At 59.0% G+C, this 21498-nt stretch overlaps 1 protein-coding gene across 1 annotated transcript in view; it reads left to right on the top strand.

Moving 5' to 3' along the window:
• ZNF787 (zinc finger protein 787) overlaps positions 1–20994 on the top strand; it is a 28958-nt gene extending 7964 nt beyond the window's left edge. The window contains exons 2-3 of the mRNA XM_012643307.1: positions 6959–7047; positions 19361–20994. Coding sequence (XP_012498761.1) covers positions 6969–7047; positions 19361–20430 — 1149 coding nt within the window. The 5' untranslated portion in view covers positions 6959–6968 and the 3' untranslated portion in view covers positions 20431–20994. The remainder of the gene's footprint in view (positions 1–6958; positions 7048–19360) is intronic.
• Positions 20995–21498: the final 504 nt, after the last annotated feature.

Genomic DNA, 21498 nt, shown 5'->3' with positions numbered 1-21498 from the left:
CGATCCCATCCCCGCTTTACAGAGGAGGCAGCTGAGGCCCAGAGAGGCCAAGACAGTTGCTCAGGGTCACAGAGCAAAGCAGTGGCACCAGGGCTCGTTAATATTGTGGGGCCACTCACAGGGTGCCACCCCAGCTTGTTTGTCCTGCATCTCCCCATAGGTGTCACCTCCCTCTGCTCACAGCAGGAAACCAGGATGCAGAGCAGTGTGGCCCTGCATGGCAAGGAGCCATCCCGGTGAAGCCTTCCCACTTCCTGCTGCCCCGGCCTGCTGGGGACAGAACTTGGGGGCCCCAGTGCAAAGTGGAGATGCCCCTTGTGCAAAAGGTAGGAGGAAAGCTTTCTCCTTTCCTCCGAGGTCTCTCTCCGTCTGTCAGGATGGTTTTCATTTGGCATTTCACCTGTGGTGCGGGTGCAGAGCTTCCTCGGGCCGGTTCCAGCCAGGTCGGGTGCTGTGAGGCAGGACCCGGCCTGCGCCCACCTCTGAGCCCCAGCACCGGCCGCTATGCCGTGGGACCCCACTCGCAAAACGTGGCTCAGAGAGAAAATTACCAGGAGTTTCAGGGCAGCAGCTGCAGAGCATTGACCCAAGTGGGCCTCCCTCCGACTGGCTGCCTGGCCTGCCCCACCCTTGCCATCCACGTGCGCGGCCCCCTCCCGGGGCAGCCTTGGGCTCACCTCTCGGGCGCCCACCTCTGGGCCTCGCTCGTCATTTAACATGTGACCATTTAAACTTGTGAAAGCCATCCTTGGCTGGAGGGCAGTTTATGGCCGGAGGGGGGGCATAGCTTGTCGACCCTCCAAGGACACCTTTCCCAACCCTCCCAGCTCAGGGTCAGCCTCTCCACCCACTGACACCGCCTGACTTTTCTTCCTGGCTGTCACCCCTGCAGAAGCCACGTTTGTGCCGCGGTTCCCATCTGGCCCCCAGGCTGGCCATTTTGCCCCTTGGGGAGGAGGGGCAGGGAGGACCGGCCTCCCTGCAGGAAGCTGAGGTGGAGGCTGGGAAGCTCTGAGCTGGGAAGTCCCTGCCTTTGCTGAGTTACACACATTATCATCTCGGTGGAAACTTATCACCACTCGGCAAACAAGTTTCTGCAAAGAAAAGGGCAGAGAGGAGCACCCCTCTCCTCCCCATCTCTCCCTGGAGGTCTTCCATTTTTGTATGTGTTTTTCGTATTTACGGTGGTGTGATCAGAAGGCCTGTATAATTTTTTAAAGTTCGTTTACCTTCTAATAGAGATATGATTCACATAGCTTAAAATTCGCTCTTTAAAAGTATATAATTTGGTGGTTTTTAATATATTCACAGAGTTGAGTTGTGTAACCATCACTGCTACCCAATTCCGGAACATTTTTATCACCTCCCGGAGAGAAAGCCGTGCCCCCAGCAGTCGCTCCCCACCCCCGCCCGCAGCAACCGCGGTCTGCTTTGCGTTGGTGCGGATTTCCCGTTTAGGTGTTCTGATACGTGGAATCTGGCAGTACGTGGCCTTTGTGTCTCTCTTCTTTCGCTTAGCACGTGGATTGTTTCCACTTCTTGGACGTTTTGAATAATGGCGCCGTGAACATCCGCGTATGCCTTTTTGTGTGGACTCGTGTTTCCATTTCTCTGGGCGTGCGCCTGGGAGGGGAGTTGCGGGGTCACGTGGTAACTGTGGACTCATTGGAGGAACCGCAGGCTGTTTTCCGAAGAGGCTGCACCGACGCACGTTCCCACCCGCAGCGCCCGAAGGTTCTCCGAGGCGTTTGCGATGTTTGTGGTGGGTGATCTGAAGGCCCTGCAGGTTCGTATCCTGCGTGGGGGAGGAGAACTTTTCCTCTCCCCTCTTAGGGTCTCCGGCAGGTCCGAGAATTCAGGCGACACGAAACAGACAAGAGGAAAGCACACACGTGTTATTTTTACGTGGACGTGGGGACTCACAGGAAACGAAGACCCTGAGGCGGTCAGGCCCAAGTGCCCCCACGCGAGCTTGAGCAAAGGGCTGTGATTGTGAAGAAGTAACTGAAACAGACGGGAGGCCGAGCAGGGAGAGGAGGCCGAGCAGGGAGAGGCTGGTTGTGCAGATGTCTCTGGCCCGGGCTCTGGCTCTGGGGACAGGATTGTCCTCCTGGTACAGGGAGGCATTTTCCACGCGGTGCCTAGCTCTGCTCTCAGGAGGACAGGGAGGGCTGAGCACCCTCCCGCGTCTGCTGTCCGCCAGGTGCCTTGTGCCGCTCCCGCCTTCCTTGCCCTCAGCACCCGCGACCTGCCCGTGGGAACCGGTCCTCGCGGCTGCCAAGAGGCCCCTTTCACCTTTTCCCCTTATTGCGGAAGTAATAGTCTGTTATTTTAGAAATTAGGAACGTGAAGGTAAAAAAGTTGAAATCACTCCTCACGCCCTGAGTGGGAGGCGTGCTGGTCCCCACGCTGTGACCGTGTGCGGGGCAGGTGCGGCGCGGGTGCCTCCTGGTGCTCGTGCGCCCACTCCCGCGACCCAGCTCGTGGGCTCGTTCCAGTTTCCCTTGTTCTAGGCTGGACTGACGAAGGCTGTCTTTCTGCACGAAGCATTTCCTGAGGTGGGTTTTCCCTCAGCAGCTTCTGCGGAGCGGAGCTAGGCTGGTCGGGTCGCGAGCGTGTGCTCGGCTGTTCACCGCGTTGCCAAATCCTGCACGTTTAACCTGAACTGTCCCGTCTAACCCCTGGCGATCTGGGGGCTTGCTGGGGCCTGTCAGGGGGGAAATGTGCCCTGAGAGGGGTGGGGGGGGACCACGTGTGGAATTGGTCGCGTAGCTGTGCTCGGATCCGTTCATCGATGTGTTCCCCTGCCTGCCTGTGGGTGCTGGGGACGGCCGGGAGCGGGGGGCGGACCGGCTAAGCAAAGACGTGGCGGAGTGGCGGGTAGGAAGAGGAAGGAAGCTGGGCAAGGGAGTGGACAGGATGGGGGGCTCTGAGGAGGTGACCCTTGCCTCAGCCCTGGAGTCCAGTGGAGGCAGCCGGGAGGATCGGAGGGGGAGAGCTCCAGGCAGGGGAGGGGCCCCAGCACGGTTGCCTTCAGCGCTTGCCCCTTGCCAGCTGCCTGAGTTTCCTGGGCATCACCGTAGCCCTGTGCCGGGCACCTGTGTGCGGAGTGGGTCCTGGCCGCTGTTCAGGTGCTGCCGGGGACCCTCAGAGCTGGCCCCGCCTGCTTCCTGAGCTTGGTCTGCCCCCCTGGTGGCGGGGCCTCTCCACGAGGCAGGGCTCTGGTGTTGGGAGCAGCTCCTGGGCCTGTGGGGGTCAGGTGACGGGGTGGGGCAGGGAGAAAGTGCCCGCCGGCCCTGCCCCTGCATCCTCGTGGGTACTGTGGGACTCGCCTCCTCCCTTAGGCTGCAGTAAGGATCGTGTCCTACAGCAGGCGTGGAGCTGCGTGCTATGAGCCGGGTCTGCAGAGGAGAATCCTGCAGTTAGGTGGGCCGGATGCCACTGCTCCCATTGCACAGAGGGAGAAGCTGAGGTGGGCAGGGATGGAAAGCCTGGGGGGGCTGTGGTGCTGCCAGGACGGCTCAGGGGAAACCCCCCGACCCTGGGGACTGTCCCCATGCCAGTGCCTTCCCCTTTAGTTACTTGCACAGGATGCTCTCAGGGCCTCCGGGGGGCACAGCTGCTGGGACCCGAGCTGGTGGAAGCTGACCTCAAGCCTCTCGGGGCCTCTGTTTTCTCAGGGGTGAAGCTGACGGGCACGTACTGCGCCCACCGCCAACCCTGGGGTCCCGCCAGGGCCTGGGCGCCCTCCTCCACCCCCACTGTGGACTCTGGCCGGAGCTTATCCACTCCATGGCGAAAGTCTCCCGCTCCGCCCACGAGCGCTTGTCCCAGCCCCCCCCAAGCACCACCCCCTTTCTCAGTGGCCCAAGCGGGCAGTTCACGGGCAGGCTGTGCCTGCTTGGTGCCCTGGCCCTGCCAGGCTGCTCCTCAGGCCTCCTCGCCCTGCAGACAGGCTGGGCTGCCCTTTCTGTCGCACCCCGAGTCTTTACAGGGGCCTCGTGGTGGTTTATTGAATGTCGGGATGACAGAGCCGGCAGGAGCTGGGGCTCCTCGGCCACAGCTGTGTGACCTGGGCCGGCGACTTCTCCTGTCTGTGCCTTGACTTGTTGCTGTTCAGGGTGTGTTTGCAGGTAACACGCAGAGCTGTGTCCGGCCGGGAGAACGTGCCCGGCACGGTGTCTGACCCTGATGGGTGGGTCTGGTCTGTCGAGTTCACGCGGCCCCGGGCTCCCAGGGGAGCTCGAGGTAGGTGCTCAAAATGCGCAGGACGATTGCGTGTCCGTGAGCGCCGTGGGGCAGGGCTGGTACCTCCTGGGCGCCCGTGTCTCCTGGCCTCGCAGGCGCTCAGTGGAGGAGGGCACGAGAGTGTGCACGTCCCGCGCAGGGATCTGGGTAGCACGTCCCGTGCAGCCGTTCTGTCTCTGTTGGAAGGGGGGGGGCACCAGGGTTGAGATCCTGGGCGGCAGCAGGGTGGTTTTGGGTGTAGACTTGGGGTCCTGACGGTGTGTCCAACTGTGGCCACCCCTCGCTGAGAGAGCTTGGGCCTCAGTTTCCTCATCTGCGTAGTGCGGACAACAGTCGTACCTACCCAGAGGGCTATGGTTTGTAAACCATTCAGAGCAGGGCCTGGACCCGTGAAGTGGGGCGTCCAGGTGTTGCCTGAGTGAACCACGTGGCACATGTGTGCATGTTCTCTGTGTCCCGTCAGACAGCTCGGGACGCAGGGGTTCCTGAGGGCCAGGTTTACACGCCCACAGTGGGATGGGCTCCCCTCGGCGCCTGCATGGTGGGGCGCCCCTCATCACTGGGGGCTCCAGGAGCGTGGATCAGGCGGGTCGTGCTGAGGAGGTGTAGAAGCACCCGCTGCTGGCAAATGCAGGCCTGGGGGTCCCGGCTGACGTTGGGGGGAAACAGAGGACGTAGAATGAGATTTCTTTCGCGCTGAGTGTGCTCAGGCGAGGGGGACCCGCCCGGCTTCCTCTGCTGCTGTTCGGGTTGTTGGTGCCAGACGCAGCGAGGGAGGAGGGCACACCAGGGAACGGGGCGGACGGGCGCTGACCCAGGCGCCGGGCAGGCCCAGCCCGCTCCGCTCTGCGCTGCCTGGGCGCCCAGGCCGGGGCAGGAAGGGGCAGCTGGGATGTCTGCACCACAGCGGGGCGTGGGCAAGAGCCTGACTGTGCGGCCCGCTCGAGGGTGGGGGCTTGGGCAGGGAACTTCACAGGGTTGCGTGGGGTTCAGTGTGGTCCCTGGAGCAGTTCTGCCCCAGGGGAGATGAAGGCGAGTGTCCACACAAATACATGTGTGACGCCAGGGCCAGGCAGGGTCATTCACGAGAGCCTGAAGGTGGAGAAGCCCCCACATCCTGCAGTGACGGATGGAAGGAATGGGGACTATTGCTCAGCCGTGAAGAGGAATGTGCTCCAGTGAACCTGGAAAACGCCATGCGAAGTGGAAGAAGCCAGACACAGAGACAAAATCGTCCCTTCGTGTGAAATGTGCAGATAGGCACATCCGTACAGATGAAACGGTTACGCGGCTGTGTGGCTGGCGGAGGGGCATCCGGAGTGCCTGCTGATGGGTCTGGGGTCTTTTGGGGGTGGTTCTACATTTGATTGTGGTGATGGTTGCAAATCTGTGAATATATTGAAAATAATTTTTTTGAAAAAAACAGAACTGGAGCTTGCCAGTAAAAATCATTTCATCATACACTTCAAAGGGAGGAATTGTGCAGTAGGAGAATTATATCTCAGTAAAGCTGTTTTAACAAAACAGTGTGGGCCAGGGCTGGCTCTGGCGGGCTGTGCTCCAGGAGGGCTTCTGCACGGCCCCGGCCGGGTCTTCCCCCGAGAAGCCTGGGAGGTGGCCGCCCCTGCCTCCTGTGGGTCCAGGGGATTCAGTGAGCCGCCCCCCAAATCCCTGTTACTGGAGGTGGGATTTTCTCTCTTTTTTTTGGAATTTTTTTTAAGACTGGTCGAGCGAGGCAGTGGGAGTGGAGAAGGAGCGAAGAGAGCGTAGCTGGTTGTGATCAGTTACTTGTAAACACCACTGCACTTGCAGCCCTGGAGATTGTTTTTAATTGCCTTTATTTGGCTGTAGAAGTTGGCAGCCCTATGTCCACCCCACAGTTTCACTGAGACGTCCCTGGTTTGTGAAATCCCAGCGTTTGGAAGCCAGGGGAGGGGACGTTTGCCCTGGCTCCGCCTGGTGGCCCTGTGGTTCCTTGCTTCCATGGGACGATCTGAGTCCCCTTGGCCCCTACGTGCCAGGTTGTCTGGCCACCATCTGAGCAGAGCTGCCCATGAAGGCCACTGGCTTTCTTGTCCCAGGGCCCCGACGCGGCTGGCCTTTGAGCCTGCCTCACGGCGTTTTAAAAGAGAAATCAGAGCGCGAACTCCTCAGATGACACACGCGCTCGCCAAAGGCCCTGCTGCCCGTGTTAGCCAAGCACAGGCTTGGGCACGGGCTGTGCTGTCCTGTTACGTGGAAAGGCTGTACAAGGGGCCTGGCTCGTGGGGCCCTCCGTGCGTGTCAGGGCTGCGCTGCTTCCGCTCAGGAGTCGGTTATCTGCCGGGGTGTGGGGGCTTCGTTACAATTCAGGATCCCCCCCCCCATGTGGCAGGAGCTGCATGTTCACGCCTTCTCGCTTACACTGGGTGGTGAGGGGGCTGTCCTCCGTCTCGTTGACGAGGACACTGAGGCAGGGAGGTGGAGTTGCTCACCCCGGTCCCGCTGGCGGGTGGTGGTGCCGGGACCACGGCAGTGGCGGCCGCAGGTTGCAGAGGCCCTTGCGCTCCTCCCCGCGCACCTTCTCCTGGGGAAGGGCCAGGCCGGCTCCAGGCCGCTTCGGGCGAGTGCTGCGCACCATGCCTGCCCCGCATCGCAGCTGCCCCTCTGGGGCTTTTGTCCTGTCTGGCGTCCTTTCAACTCTGTCCTTGTGTCTCATCCCCTCCAACAGGGACCCAGACATGGAGCTGCGGGAAGAGGCCTGGTCTCCAGGGCCACTGGACTCTGAGGACCAGCAGATGGCCAGTCACGAGAACCCAGGTGAGGTGGCCTTGGGGAGTTCTCAGCGGGGCCCACCACCTGCCCTCCCTTCCCTCTTCCTGGGCCGCTGGGACCGCCAGAACCGCCCATCCCTCCCCAACCCCTCCATCCCTCCCGCCCCTGCACTCCTGGCTCTAGAGGGAGGGGCAGGTGTTGTGGCTCCTTCCAGCTGGACCATCCCGGGGACCTCTGGGGCCACCTTCTCTGTCTGATGTCCTCTGTCCTTAAGCCTCCAGCCGCGCAGCACCCCTTCCTCTCCCCACGGCCCTGCCCCAAGTCCTGGACGCTCTGCTCCGATTCCAGGCGGCCCCTTGACTCTCCCTGGCAGGAATCTCCTTACCTGGTCGCGTGTGAGTGGAGGGGCGGGCATGGCCGGGATCCAGGGAGCCCCAGTGCCGCGTCCTCACGTTTCAGTAAAAGCTGGGTGTTTGGGTTTTTGTGTGAAATCTACTTTTTAAACACTGGCAACGAGTTTTTGTTTGTTTAATAAAGCATTATTTGGGTTGAATAAAACTCATTTGTGGGCCTGGGGGGGTTTGTTTGCTGAAACCCCACCCCACCGACACCCTCTGCCATCCCCTCTGTTGAGGCCGAGTCCCTGTGTCCAGGGGCTTACCCGGCAGCGCCGTCTTCGGACGCAGGAAGCAAGGTGTAGACTCGTGTGTTCATGGTGCGTCTGTGTGTCCCGTGCTGGGCATCGCCCTGGCCCTGCTCAGCAGACCTTGTGCGCCGAGGGCCAGAGAGGAAATAGTAATACTTCTGCCATCGTAGCTCAGATGGATGCCGCTGGGTGCCGGGGGACCTGGTTCACAAAGACGGCAGCAGAGTCTGCCGGCCGGGCCAGCGTGTCGCAGTCCCAGAGGAAGATCATGAGGACCTGGGGAAGCTTGGGGTCAGTTTTATAAAGCTCCTTGGCCCCTTTTCCACTTGTTCTTGAGATCCGCAGAAAGGGTGCGAACAAAAGCCCCCTGTGGGCGGAGGAGAAAGTGAGGTTAGGGGATTGTGAGCGCTCTGCCGTCTGCCCCTCGGTGCTTGCTCCCTCCTCGCCCTGTACTGTGTCCTTGGCCTTTTACCGTTTTCAAAAATGAATCTTAGAATTTTTTTCACTGTGGGAATTTAAAATGTATGTAGGTAACGAGTCCCTCTTTCCCCTTCAGCGGTTAGCAACGCTCGCTTTGCCTGGCTAATCTCTGCCTTTTTTTTAATCCTGGAGTGTTTTAAAGAAAATTCCAGCCATCATATTATTTCACCCACAAATGCTCTGACACGCAAGGACTCCGTTTCTAAAAAGACCAAAACTACGTGATGCTGATTTCACCTGACGAAATGTTATTCCTTAACACTCTGGTTCCCAATCCCTGTTAAAATATTCCCAGTTGTCTCCAAAACGAATGTCTGAGTAAGTTAATTTTTAATTTTAATCATCCATAACTTCATTCTCTTCACAAAAGGTAGGTGTCAGGGTCCCTTTGTCCCGCCTGCCATCCCTGCCGGGTCTCCCGCGCCGCACTCCCGGAATCTGGGACGTGTCCCCCCGCGGGCGGCGCTTCCTCCCCCGTGGGGCGTGTGCTGCGGGGTCCTGCCGCCCGCGCCGTCTCCCTGCGGCTGTTGTGAGGGACAGAGACGACTCTCGCCCTGAAACCCCGTCGGGACGCGCCGGGTGGGGTGGGGGCAGCGGCCTGGCTCAACCACGCGGTCCGTTTTCCTCTGCTTGTCTCTGAGGGACGGGCCGGGACAGGCACGTGGAGGGCTCGGCTCCTTTCCCAGCAAGTCCAGGGCCTGGGCCCCGCCCGCACAGCTCTCAGCGCCGTGGGCGGAGCAAAGTCCAGCTCCGCTGGGCTCTCAGGTCCTGGGACGGAGGGAGCAGCTGGCGACTGCACCGCGTATGCGTGCGTGGAGAGCCCCGCGGGCAAGGTTGTGGCGGCGGAGAGAGCGGGCAGGCGTGGCGGTCCTGGTCCTGCTCCAGTCCAGGTCGACCCAGGGCCCCTGGCCCGGGATCCCCAGACCCGGCGGAGCAGAGAGGGGCGACGGGCGAGGCGCCGCGGGGTGGGGCGGCGGGACGTCCGCGGCTAGTGCCCCAGTCACCAGGTGCTGGTCCAAGCGCCAAGGAGAGGGGTCACCCTGGCCGAGTGGCGCAATGGGCATAGAGGCCTCCGTGTGGACGCCTTTCGCACCGGCAGGAGCTCACCCCGGAGTCTCCCTTGACTCCTGACTTCTCCGTGCATCCGTTACCTGCTCTCCAGACACCTGCAGAGTGGGGACACTTCTCCCCGCCGCGGCCCTGCGCCTTGCGCCAGGATCTACACTGACCTGCACAATGGTCTCTGCATCCACCTCTGTCCCCCGCCCAGGCCTCTGGGCCCGGAGGAGAGATCACGGCGCTGCGCTCCGAGCGGTCATGCGTGTCCTGGCTGGCTGGAGCAAAGCCCAGGTCCTGACCTTGCCTGGCCCTGCGCCCTGCCTCTCACTGGTCTTGGCCTCCCCAGCCCACGGCCCTGCCTGGGCATTCTTCCCCAGATAGTGTGTGTGACTCGCTCCGTCCCCTACATCCAGAGCTCTGCTCAGTGTCCCGTTGTCACCACCTCTGTGTGTTGCAGCTGGAGATTAGCGTACCTGTCCCTAGCCTTCTTAGAGCTCGCTTCCCCCGGAGCTCAGTCCGCTCTGCAGACTGTCTAACCAGAGGGTCCCATCTCAGGGGCCAGGGAGGGCTTTGCTGAGGAGGGGGCTTTGGGCTGCAGCTGGAGGAGACGTGGCAGTGTGGCCGAGGGCCTGGGAGGCCGTTGTGCAGTGGGGATGTTCTCTCTGCCCAGAACAGAAACCCAGACCCGGTGGCTTAAACCAGAAGGACGTTTAATGGTCTTGGGCAGCCAGCCTGTAAGTGGGGCGGATCAGGAGTGGTTAATTCCACCTCTCCGTGAGCCACTGGGCTCTGGCTACCCTCTCTGTGACGTCCTGGCCACACTCCTGAGAGGGCGCCCCCGCCCCAGGTGTCACGTCCTCCCAGGAAGCTGCCTGGCTGTGTCTCGCTGTGCCACATCTCAGGGGCCGCCCTGTCCTCAGGTGGTGTCATCCTGTGGCAATGGGTTGCCTGTCTCGGGGCATCTCGTTTTCGGTGAGGGAGCAGCGTGGTTTTGTGAAGGCGGCAGCTCAGGCGTCACCACGACTGGCCCAGAGGAACCCCGGCCAGCCCACGCTGGGGGTTTCTGGCGAGGAAGGAAGGAGGAAGATGGCGCCCGGTAGTGTCTCCCGCTCGGAGAAGGCACACCAGGGGCTTCCGGTGGCTGTGATGGGCAGGCGTGGCCTGGACCCCTCCACATTTTCCTTCCCTGGAGGGCGGCCAGGCCACCCCTGGGCCATGGCGTTGCCTCAGTGTCCCTGGAGACCCTGGGTCAGGTGGGTGGCCTTGGGTGCTGACGAGGGGATGCGCTTGCCGGCCCCAGCAGGCCAGGCTTCGGCTGAAGAGGTTGCCCGAACAAGTTTCCATGCTCCTCCGCCCCCCAGACCACAAAATCCCCAACACTCGAACCTCCCCACCCAGCACTTACTGCTACGAGGTGTGGCCGCTGCTGATGACAGGAAGGCCCGAGAGACCTGGCGCAGCGGGACACTGCCACCCAGCGCAAGTGGCTTTGCCCCTGGGGACTCGGCTTCCTCTGTTGGCTAACCTGGCTCTGGGCACCTCACCTCGGTGCCTCAGACCTTGGCGTCGAGGCCCGGAGCAGCTCGTGCGGACGCCTGCTGCGCCTGCGCACACGGCCACAGCCACGTTTGTTTCTGGGGGACTGAAATGAAAGCTTCGCAGAACAATTCTCGACGTCCTAGCAGCACGTGCTGGTGTTTCCTTTCCTCCTCGTCCTGCCCTCCTTTCCACTTCTTTAAACGCTGACCACCATCCATGAGGTCGATTTGACCACCCACCGGCGAACCGCGTCCCACAGGTGGGAACGTGCGTGCTGGGCGCTGGGCGTCCAGGTGCCAGGCACAGTGCCTCTCAGGTGGCTGCTCAGCGAATAAGTGGATATGAGATTTAAAAGAACTAAGAAGTCAGTTTTCTTTCCATTTAGCTTGATTTACCGAGAGCGCTTGCGAAACCTTGCAAATTTTAGAATTTTTTTTCTGTGTTTGAATATTTCTTTTTAAAAGTTTTTTTAACATCTGGTAATCAATTTATTAGAGCAGTTGACTCAAGCGTCTGCAGTGGTTTGACTTCAGCCTCAACTCGGCTCAGTACTGAGGGAGATGATCCACTTACCAGTCTCAGGAGGACGTGCAGGTTCCCAGCAGGAAGTGACCCTGTGTCCTTGGAACCTCCACCGCGAGGGTTTTTCTTGCAGTGATTCTCAGAGTTTCTTGGGCGTTCGAGCTGGGCCTTCTACTCTGAGATCCTGTCCTCTATGTCTGAGTGGGCATGCACACCCCAGCGATTCTGCGGTGCAGCTGTGATTCTAGCTCGCTGAATCGCCACCTCGGCTCCCTGCGTGATTTTCCGGTATCTTTGAAAGCCATGGCTGCGGCGTGGCCTCTGGGCGGCCTTGCGAGTGGGGGCGGACCAGAGCTCCGTGGCACCAGCCACTGCATCTTCCTCAAAAAGCTGTGTTCACGTATTTTTGGGAAGTGTGTTCAGATCCTCTGAGCTGATCCTGTCGTGAATGACAGGCGGCACTGCGTAAGCACCTCCTGTATGCCCAGTCAGCACCAGCCTCCGTAGGTGGGTTACATCCTGGAGTTCGCACCAAAACCATGCGGTCTGGCTGATCAGCCCCCGCTGGAACCGTTGAGAAGGGTTCGGGGCAGGGGGCACAAGGGTGGGGTGCACACTCGCAGTCTGAGACCCGAGTCTGCACCTCGCTGCCGGACGGATGCTCCCGGGCCGGGCAACTTCTGACCTGCCTCTTGGGCCTTTTCTCCTCTGACCCTGGCTCAGAGTTCCCGATGTGGAGTGGACAAGAGGGGTGGGGCTGGGCGGCGGCAGGGGAGAGCCCCCCAGGCTGGCCTGGGCCTGAGCCACAGGATGTTCAGAAAGAAGAGCAGGCCAGATACCGAGCCAAAAAGACATCTGATTCTGAGGAGGGAGCGTTTCCAGCCGCTGTCTTGGAAAGGCGGTTCCACCTTCCTGTGCCGGACCCTGGCCCTCGTGCTTCAGCGCATCTTGGATCACCTGGGCGTTTGCTTCAAATGCCAGTGTTTAGTTTATTTTTTGATTTTATTTACGTATTTATTTTGAGACCGGGTCTCGCTCTGTCGCCCAGGCTAGAGTGCAGGGGCCTCATCACAGCTCACTGCAGCTTTGAACTCCTGGGCTCAAGCGATCCTCCTGCCCCAGCTTCCCGTGCGCCGCCAGGCCTAGCTAATTTTTCTATTTTTTTGTAGCGACGGGGTCTCGCTCTTGCTCAGGCTGGTTGACTTTTATTTTTTAAGAGGTGGGGTCTTGGTCTGTCACCCAGGCTGGAGTGCAGTGGCACGATTGTAGCTCACTGCAGCCTTGAACTCTTGGGGTGGAATGATCCTCCTCTTGGCCTCCCGAGGGGACCACAGGTGTGCACCACTATGCCTGGCCAAGTGCCGGTTGAGTCCAGAGTGACAGTAGCAGCTGCAGAGTGGCCCTTTAATCTTCCCGAATCCCCACGTAAAAACAGCAACCAGATAACAAAACCCAAGTCTCCTGGACCACATTCGCAGTGTTATTAGGGCCTGAGGTGTGCGTGTGAATTCCAAAATACAGTTGGACGGGGACAGCCCAAGGCCTTTGTGATGTTAACGTCTGGCTGGGAGGAAGGAAGTAGAGGAGGAGCCCAGAATAGCCACCAGGTGTGCAGTGGGACACTTGGCAGGAGAGGCTTTGAGACCAGCAGCTGAAGCGGGAGGTGTCTTGTATGGAGCAAGAGGCTGGCGGAAGGTCCAGACGGGCTGGAGCGGCCAGGTAAATCGCCCTGCGTGGCCGGATCCCACTCAAGAATCAAAATGGAGCAGGGCTGTCGTCCTCAACAGGGAGGAAGGAAAGAGGGTCCATGCGGGAACGGGGACAGCAGGCGGAGCCTGGAGATCAGGTGCTCAGGCGCAGACACCGGCAAGTTAGAGCCGCTGCCCGAACCCAGCCTCCCAGAGGTTCAGGAAAACTGACACATAAAAATGAGCAACAGAAAAATACTGAGTTCAACTCCCCCTCACCAAAAAAAGTTATAATAAAAAGAAAACAAGGGACAGGATGCATCTCCACAGACAGGCCGCAAGGGCTTCCCCCGACGAGGGCGAGGTCATTCGGTGAGAGCCGAGCTGGCGCAGCACGTGGAAGCAGCAAGCTCAGACACGGGGCACTGGGTGAAGATTTAGAAACGAGAACAAAAGTCATTTCAAAATGAAGACTAGAGTAGGAGCTCAGGAGTGAAAAAAACCACATTGTGCCTTCAAAAAAATTGAAGGTGAAAAGGGTCATTTTAAAATGGAAAAAAATGAAGGATTAAAACGGAGTAAAGAATATTAAAGTTAGGCAAAGAAAATCCAACACGTGGAGAGGCAGAGTCCCTGAAGAAGAAATCCAAAGCAAAGGAATAGAATAAAGAGTAAAAGCTAATTCAAAGAAACATCGCTGAAGTTTGAAAGCTACACAGTGAAAGAGCAAGTCACAGATCTGAGCGATGGAACCCAGACGCACACCGAGGACACGTTCTGGTACAGTCTCTGGACCACACAGAAAGTAGCAGATGCTTCAGGCATCTCAGCAAAAAGAACCGATGGGAAGTGAGGGAAAGTCACGGAGATTGTCCTGGGACTTGTCAGTGACGTTTTATGTGGGAAGAAGATGGTGTCATATTTATGACACTCAAGGAAAGAAGGTGAGCCACGGATTCTGTGTTCAGCAAAACTGTCCCCTGTGTCCGTGGGGGAGTTCCAACTCTTGTCCCCTTCGTCCATGGGGGTGTTCCAACTCTTGTCCCCTGTGTCTGTGGGGGTTGTTCCAACTGTGTTGTCCCCTGTGTCTGTGGGGGTTGTTCCAACTGTGTTGTCCCCTGTGTTTGTGGGGTGTCCCAACTGTGTTGTCCCGTGTTTGTGGGGTGTCCCAACTGTGTTGTCCCCTGTGTTTGTGGGGTGTCCCAACTGTGTTGTCCCCTGTGTCCGTGGGGTGTTCCAACTCTATTGGCCCTGTTATGTTGAATCAGGATTCTCTATGAAGGAGAAGGGAGATGCAGATGTCGCATAGAAAAGGCTAAATAAAAACCTTAGTCCTGAATTTGTATGGGAAGTTATCAGTGTGAATTCATAAGGAATTTATCTTACCAAAAACAAAAAGACAAAGCAATGAGCATTTCCAGATTTTCTAACTGAAATACCATCTCCCACTGCGCTTCTTGGAGAAACAGCTCCTGAGCGGGGAGCGCAGGAGAGGAGCCCACGGTGTCTTGTTAGGCTGAGAGCTGGGAAGCTCTAAAAATCCCTCAGGACTCGCAGCCCACTCGCAGAGGCTCCTGCTCTCCAAAGATGGGACCATTTTAGCCTCAGTAAGTACACTGGTTGCAGTAGCTTGACACTTGTCAAATATGTTTAAAGCCTTGAGTTCATAATTATTATTAGGTCATTAAATATGAAATGTCCGGTTTCCAAGCAAACGTTAAGTTTATTGTATTTCAAGCAAGAAGCAGTACACTTAATCAAAGTATGTCCCTAAATGATTGACACGGTTTTGCCATCTTAACGGTAGCTTGCTTATGCTAACAGTGAAGCCTGGGAAGCAAGTGGCGATGAAATTGTGAAAGGTGTTTTCCACAGCTTGTTTAGAATTGAATATTTTTCCTTGCAAGAAGTGGTCCCAAGCCTGGAAGGAGGGGTAGTCAGTTGGTGCAAGGTCTGGTGAATACCGTGGGTGACAGAGTTTTCAAGTCCAGCTTCCGTAGTTTGAGCAACGTTGTTTTTTGTGACGTGGTCTTTCAAGAGGATTGGCCTGTCTCTAGTGGTCAATCTCGGCTGCTTAATTGCAAACATCCTCATCATTTTGTCCAGTTGGTTGCAGTAGACGTCCGCTGTAATCAATTGACCAGGTTTCACGAAGCTGTAGTGGATAATACCAGCGCTGAACCACCAGACAGACACCATTAGCGTTTTTTGATGAATATTTCAGTTTTGGACCGTGTTTCGGCACTTCATATTTGTCCAACCATTATGCCGAACGCTTGTGATTGTCAAAAAGAATCCATTTTTCATCACATGTAACAATACAGTGCAGAAATGGTTTGCTTTTATGTCTTGACAGCAAAGAAAGGCAAGCTTCGAAATGATTTCTCTTCTGACATTCATTTAATTCATGTGGAACCATCTATCCAGCTTGTTTACCGTGCTGATTTGTTTCAAATGGTCCAGTATTGTTGGAATAGTATCGTCAAACCTTGCTGCTAATTCACGAGTAGGTTGAGATGGATTCGCTTCCACTACAGCTTTCAGCTCATTATTATCCACCTTGGTCTCAGGTCACCCACGTTGCTCATTTTCAAGGTTAAAATCACCAGAATGGAACTTCCCAAACCACCGACGCATTATGTGCTCATTAACCACATCCTTCCCAGACGCTTTGATGTTTCGAGCTGTCTGCGCTGCATTGATTCCACGACGGAAATCATATTAAAAAATAACACGAATTTTTGACTTACCCATGGTTTCACAAAAACTGCTGTTGAAAGATGATCAAAGCCAAAACTTGTGTGTTTGAAAAAATGAGGATGTACCTTCACAGTAAAACAAAGCAAAACATAACAAAACACACACACAAGAAGTGTCAAAGTGAAATGTCAGATATCAACTGTCAAACTTAGTACTTAATAACCTAATGAGAAAGGAAGGACTCTGGTCACTCTGGTGGAAAATTATAAGGAAAAGCAAGAGGCACGGGGGACCTGTGGACGCAGCAAGGCTTGCAGACACACCCAGTTAAAGACTGATGACCAGAGTGTCGTGCCTGGGGATGCACCCTTGGGTGACAGAGCTGTGAGAAATGCAGGAAACCAATTCATTGTCTCGAAAACTAGGCAAATAAGGGAAAGTGAGCATCTTATCCTGCCATCGCTGCGTGAAAGCTATCACTGAGTACCAACGAGCAGATGATGGGGAGTGTCTCTAGGATTAATCTCAGCCCTTACGGCGGCAGCAGCAGCAGAACCGTGCCATTCTGCACCCCCGGTCGGTCAGTGGGTCTGCGTGTTGAGTGGCAGTGGCCGTCGGCATCACGGAAAGAAACACCAGCAGCCGCCAGGTGCCTGCGGTGAATGCCCAGGACACCGCCTCTAAGGTGAAGGCTGGGCTGGCCCTGGGTCCCAGCGAGTGTCGGGGTCCAGCTGCTGACGGGCGGGTGGCACAGGGCACGGAGGCGCCTGCTGAGCTGGACTGTGAACGGAGCATGCAGTTGGCAAGATCCAGACGGGCCCTTAGGAAAAGTTAGAAGGAAAGCAAGAGGCACGGGGAACCTGCGGGTGCAGAGAGACTTGGAGACACACCCAGTTGACAAGTAGCGACCAAAGTGCCATGCCCGGGGATGCACCCTTGGGTGACAAAGCTGTGCAGAAATGCAGGGACGGTTACGACCCAAGTCAGAGTGGTGGTTACAGCCGGGGGTGGGGAGGGACTGTGGCGGGACAGGGCCTGATCCTTCCTGGCCTCGCTTTGTCTTGCTGTCCTCAGCTCTTCAGCTCTTGCTAGAAGGTGGATGTCAGTGAACCTGCAGCTCCCTGGGCCAGAGGTTTTGCCTGGGGGGATCTGGAGTGGAGGCCCCCCCCCAGATGCCCTCAGGGACCAGGGCGAGTCCTCCAGAGAGAAGGACAAGGACAGCATCTGCCATGGGAGTCCATGTGGTAATCCACAGATGCGTTCAGCATAGGGCCGGCGTCTGGGGGCACTGCCCTCCCCGAGGGTAGCTGCTGCTGGCATCAGAGCCGTCGTCCTAACTTCTGTTTTTATTGAATGCGTACTTTGTGCTTCTCACCGTGCTCTGCTCTTCCTGGGAAGTGGTCGGATCCTTTCAAAGATCAAGCTCTGGGGTGGGGAAAGTTGTTAGCCTCCTCTCCTTTGAGGGGGTGAGGCCGCGGGAGCTGGGTGGCCCTTCTCTGCCCGAGAGGTGCAGACTCGAACTCAAGTGTAGAGAAGCAGCAGGCGTGTGTGACGCGCGGTCCCGGTCCTGGGCCAGAGCTGCAGGGTGGCCAGACGGCACACGCCGCACGCCCCTCTCAACGCCCAGCTTCCTTCCGGAGGCAGGAGCCCCTTCGCACTCTGGGTTTCTCTGCCGGATTCTAGGTGAGGCGCTCGCGCAGTTGCTTTGCCAGGGTCCCCAGATCTGAGGGGGGTGAGCCTTCGCTCCCACACCTCTCCTCCTCCCCCCTGCACACTCCCCGCCAGCCCCGATTTAGTTCCTGCGGCATCACAGGTTCCGATTGTCTGTATTCAGGGTTCATGTTGAGGCGACTGACGGCCACTCAGCTGATTCATGGGGTGCATCCTTACACTTCTTTCATGGCAGCTTTGCAGACAAAGCAGTTATCTTAATTACAGGAATACGGGCACTTGTTAGGGGCAGAGTGTAGCTCAGTTACAGACCGCAGCAAGCCTCTCTCCTGCCTGCCCCCTTCCCTCCTCGGTCACACTGCCCCGCAGCAGATAGCTCCTGATGTCTCAGTTTTTATTCTCTTTCTGCATGTCTAAGTGATGAGCTTAGAACTCAGAACTTCCTGGTTTATGCTGACAGTGGAATAGGCTCTGTGCCATCTTCTCAGAAGGCCCCCGCTCCCAGCTGGATTCTTGTGCCCGGTGATTCAAGGGCCGTATTCTAATACCCGGTGTCGATTCTCAAACTGCAGCTTGCGTCAGAGTCCCCTGGTGGACTTGGCCAAGCACAGGCACTGAGCCCACCCAGAGCTGCTGATTATGTGGGTGCCAGTGAGACCTGAGTGTTTCTAGTAAGTTCTCTGGTGGCTCTGCTGCTACCGGTCCCAGGACCTGACTTTGAGGAGCACTGCCCTGGGCTGTGGGGTGCCACATGTGGGCGGGGCATTGTCATTTGGCCCCGAGTGGCTGTTTCTTGTAGCCAGACGGCTCATGCACATCTCGATGTTGCTGCTTTCGGGTCGTGTAACTGTGGGCTGTGACTCAGCTTCCTGGTGCCTCAGTTTCTCACCTGTAAAGACAAAATTTCATAGCATCCACCTTGCGCGAGGACTTTACGCCCAAGTGCAGAGCATCATCGTTGGAGTGTCACAGCCCTTTACGTGTTTGCCACGTTATTTCAGACGGTGTTTGAGCTCTTCGTGCTAAGTGTTGGGGCAGAGACGATGTTTTAGGAGCTTACAGCCTAGTGGGGGAGGTAACTGATTTCTGCTGTGAAGGAAACCTGCAGGGTGAGGTCAGAGATTGGCCTTCTGAGGCCCTGGGCCTGGTTGTGTAGCCCAGGCCAGGCCCCAGGAGGAGGACGAATGTTGCGGAAAGTGCACGCAGACCAGTCGGGAGCGCTGGAGGGCTGTGAGAAGGTTCTCCCCTCCCTGGGGGCCCCTCGGGCAGGCGTGGTGCAGAGGTGTGGTGTGGCGGGCTTTGTCGGGCTGCTGTAGGAGGTGGTGCTGTCCTCCATGTGCAGATGTGGTGACCAAGTCTTGCGTCCCTTAATTGTCCCCCCCCCAGCAGACAGGACCCCCCCCAGCCGGGAGCCGGTGTGGGCGCATCTGCGATAAGAGGCCACTTTCTGTGGGGTTTTACTCCCAGGTAATGGCCTGGGGGCTGGGGCACCCATCCTGTCCCATTAGCTGGTCTGGTTCGCCTCCTCTTCCCTGTTCTCCACCCTGCAGCCAGGACTGCCTTCCTGGAGCCCAGCTGTGACACCAGCATGTGGCCGCACTCAGGGCTGGCCCTGCCAGTGGGTCTTCGCTTGGGTGCGCTCTCCCTGCAGCCTCCCTGCCCCCAGCCTGGGGCTTTCGGTTTCGGGTGTCATTTCTTCTAGGGAACCTTCCTTGGACCTCCATCCCTCACCCGCGTCCTTCCTGGAGGCCCCCGTGTCCCAGGCTTTACTCTGGGTGCCGGGAGGAGTATCGGTGAACAGAAAGTCCTGCCACGCGCGGGCTCGGGTCCCAGTGGGGGAGAAGGGTGATGAACGGAAGTACTTAGCGAAATGCCAAGGAGCGATCCCTGCCGAAAGGAATGCCGGGTGGGGTGATGCGCCCCCTGTGGGGACGGGTCAGAGGGAGCCTGGAGCCGCTTGGCTGGCGCATGGCCCCAGGGCACAGGGGCGCGTGGGCGGGTCCCATGGAACCTCCGCCTCTCTGACTGCCTCCCTCCGCCTCTTGCCTTCCAGTGGACATCCTCATCATGGATGATGACGACGTCCCCAGCTGGCCTCCGACCAAGCTGTCCCCGCCCCAGTCCGCACCCCCGGCTGGCCCCCCACCCCGGCCGCGGCCGCCCGCCCCCTACATCTGCAACGAGTGCGGCAAGAGCTTCAGCCACTGGTCGAAGCTGACGCGGCACCAGCGCACGCACACGGGCGAGCGGCCCAACGCGTGCAGCGACTGCGGCAAGACCTTCTCGCAGAGCTCGCACCTGGTGCAGCACCGGCGCATCCACACGGGCGAGAAGCCCTACGCCTGCTCCGAGTGCGGCAAGCGCTTCAGCTGGAGCTCCAACCTCATGCAGCACCAGCGCATCCACACGGGCGAGAAGCCCTACACCTGCCCCGACTGCGGCCGCAGCTTCACGCAGAGCAAGAGCCTGGCCAAGCACCGGCGCTCGCACAGCGGCCTCAAGCCCTTCGTGTGCCCGCGCTGTGGCCGTGGCTTCAGCCAGCCCAAGAGCCTGGCGCGCCACTTGAGGCTGCACCCCGAGCTGTCGGGGCCCGGCGTGGCGGCCAAGGTGCTGGCGGCCAGTGTCCGCCGGGCCAAGGCGCCCGAGGAGGCGGCGGCTGCGGACGGCGAGATCGCCATCCCAGTGGGCGACGGCGAGGGCATTATTGTGGTGGGCGCGCCGGGCGAGGGGGCCACGGCGGCCGTAGCCATGGCAGGCGCAGGGGCTAAGGCGGCGGGGCCCCGGTCGCGGCGCGCCCCGGCGCCCAAGCCCTACGTGTGCATGGAATGTGGGAAGGGCTTTGGGCACGGGGCGGGGCTCCTGGCTCACCAGCGGGCCCAGCACGGGGACGGGGTCGGGGCGGCGGGGGGCGAGGAGCCCGCCCACATCTGCGTGGAGTGCGGGGAGGGCTTCGTGCAGGGCGCTGCGCTCCGGAGACACAAGAAGATCCATGCCGTGGGTGCGCCCTCGGTCTGCAGCAACTGCGGACAGAGCTACTACCCGGCTGGGGGGGAGGAGGAGGAGGAGGAGGAGGACGCAGCCGGCGGGCGCTGCGCCGAGTGCCGGGGCGGGGAGGGCCGGTAGGGGCGGGGAAGCCCGGGGGGGTTGGGGCGGGGCCCCTCGGGCTTGGCTGGAACGACGACGTCCGAGACCCAGAGATGGACAGGGCGTGGGACGGACCTCAGCATCCTCAGCCCCCTCCCCCAACGCTGTCCGCGTGGAGCACTGGGGTCTGGGGGGGTACTAGGGCACGCTCACTTCGCCTCAAGACTATGCTAGCCCCTCCCGAGCCCCGCCCTGCAGCCGGCCTGCCTCCCTAGGCTCACGGCCGACGCCAGAGATGCGAGAACTGTGGAGACCACAGGCGTTTCCCCTTTTCTTCCACCACCCGGTGGGGGGAGCTGTGGCAAGGAAGGGAGAGAAGTTGGACCTTTTGCATTTAGAGGGGTCGCGGAGAGGGAAGGGAAGTAGCGGCCCTTTTCTCGTTTAGAATTTTCTTTTAATCATACCCACCTTCCTGATCCCTCCCATCCATTATTTTTTTTTTGCCCTGTGGGTTCCATCTTTTTTTTTTTTTTCCTAGCCGAAGTCGTTCTTCCCCCTCCTGGATTTGGGTAGCGGAGGAGTGAAGCGGAACTGGCCCCTGCTCCGAACGCAGTCCTCCTGCAAGGGCGCGCGCCCGTCTCTAGCCCCTGGCCCGGCGCGGTGGACGGGGTGCGGGGCAATAAAGCGCACTGTTCAGCAGTCCCGCTGCGTGGTTCTTGGGTCTGGGAGGGAGGAGGGCGGGGCCCTTGCGGGGCGGGCGGGACGGCTGCGGTGAGGGCCCCGCGAGCTGAGCCGTCGGCGGGCGGGCAGCTCTCCTGCACTCTGCTGTCCGGGGGCGCCTCGCGCAGCCCCCAAACACCCCGCCTCCAGCTTCTGGGCCACTTGGCCCGTGGGGAGCACATCACCCGCGCCCCTACCCGGGCCAGTCCCGTGCTCTCGCTGGACGGAGGCGGGAACCTGGGGGAAAACCAGCCCGCAACCGCCTCTGCGGGGGGTGCTGCGGCACCGCTGTGTTGGGCAGGTGTCCTTGCCTGGCGACACCGCCCCTGGAGTCGTGCAGTCCTCCTGCGAGGTGAGAACTGTTGCCAGTTCATAAATCAGAAGGGG

This window comes from Propithecus coquereli, unplaced genomic scaffold (assembly GCF_000956105.1).
Source record: "Propithecus coquereli isolate 6110/MARCELLA unplaced genomic scaffold, Pcoq_1.0 Scaffold196, whole genome shotgun sequence".
Taxonomy (NCBI): Eukaryota; Metazoa; Chordata; class Mammalia; order Primates; family Indriidae; genus Propithecus; species Propithecus coquereli.
The sequence above is the reverse complement of the archived record's forward strand: the minus strand, read 5'-3'. Positions and strand labels throughout refer to the sequence as shown.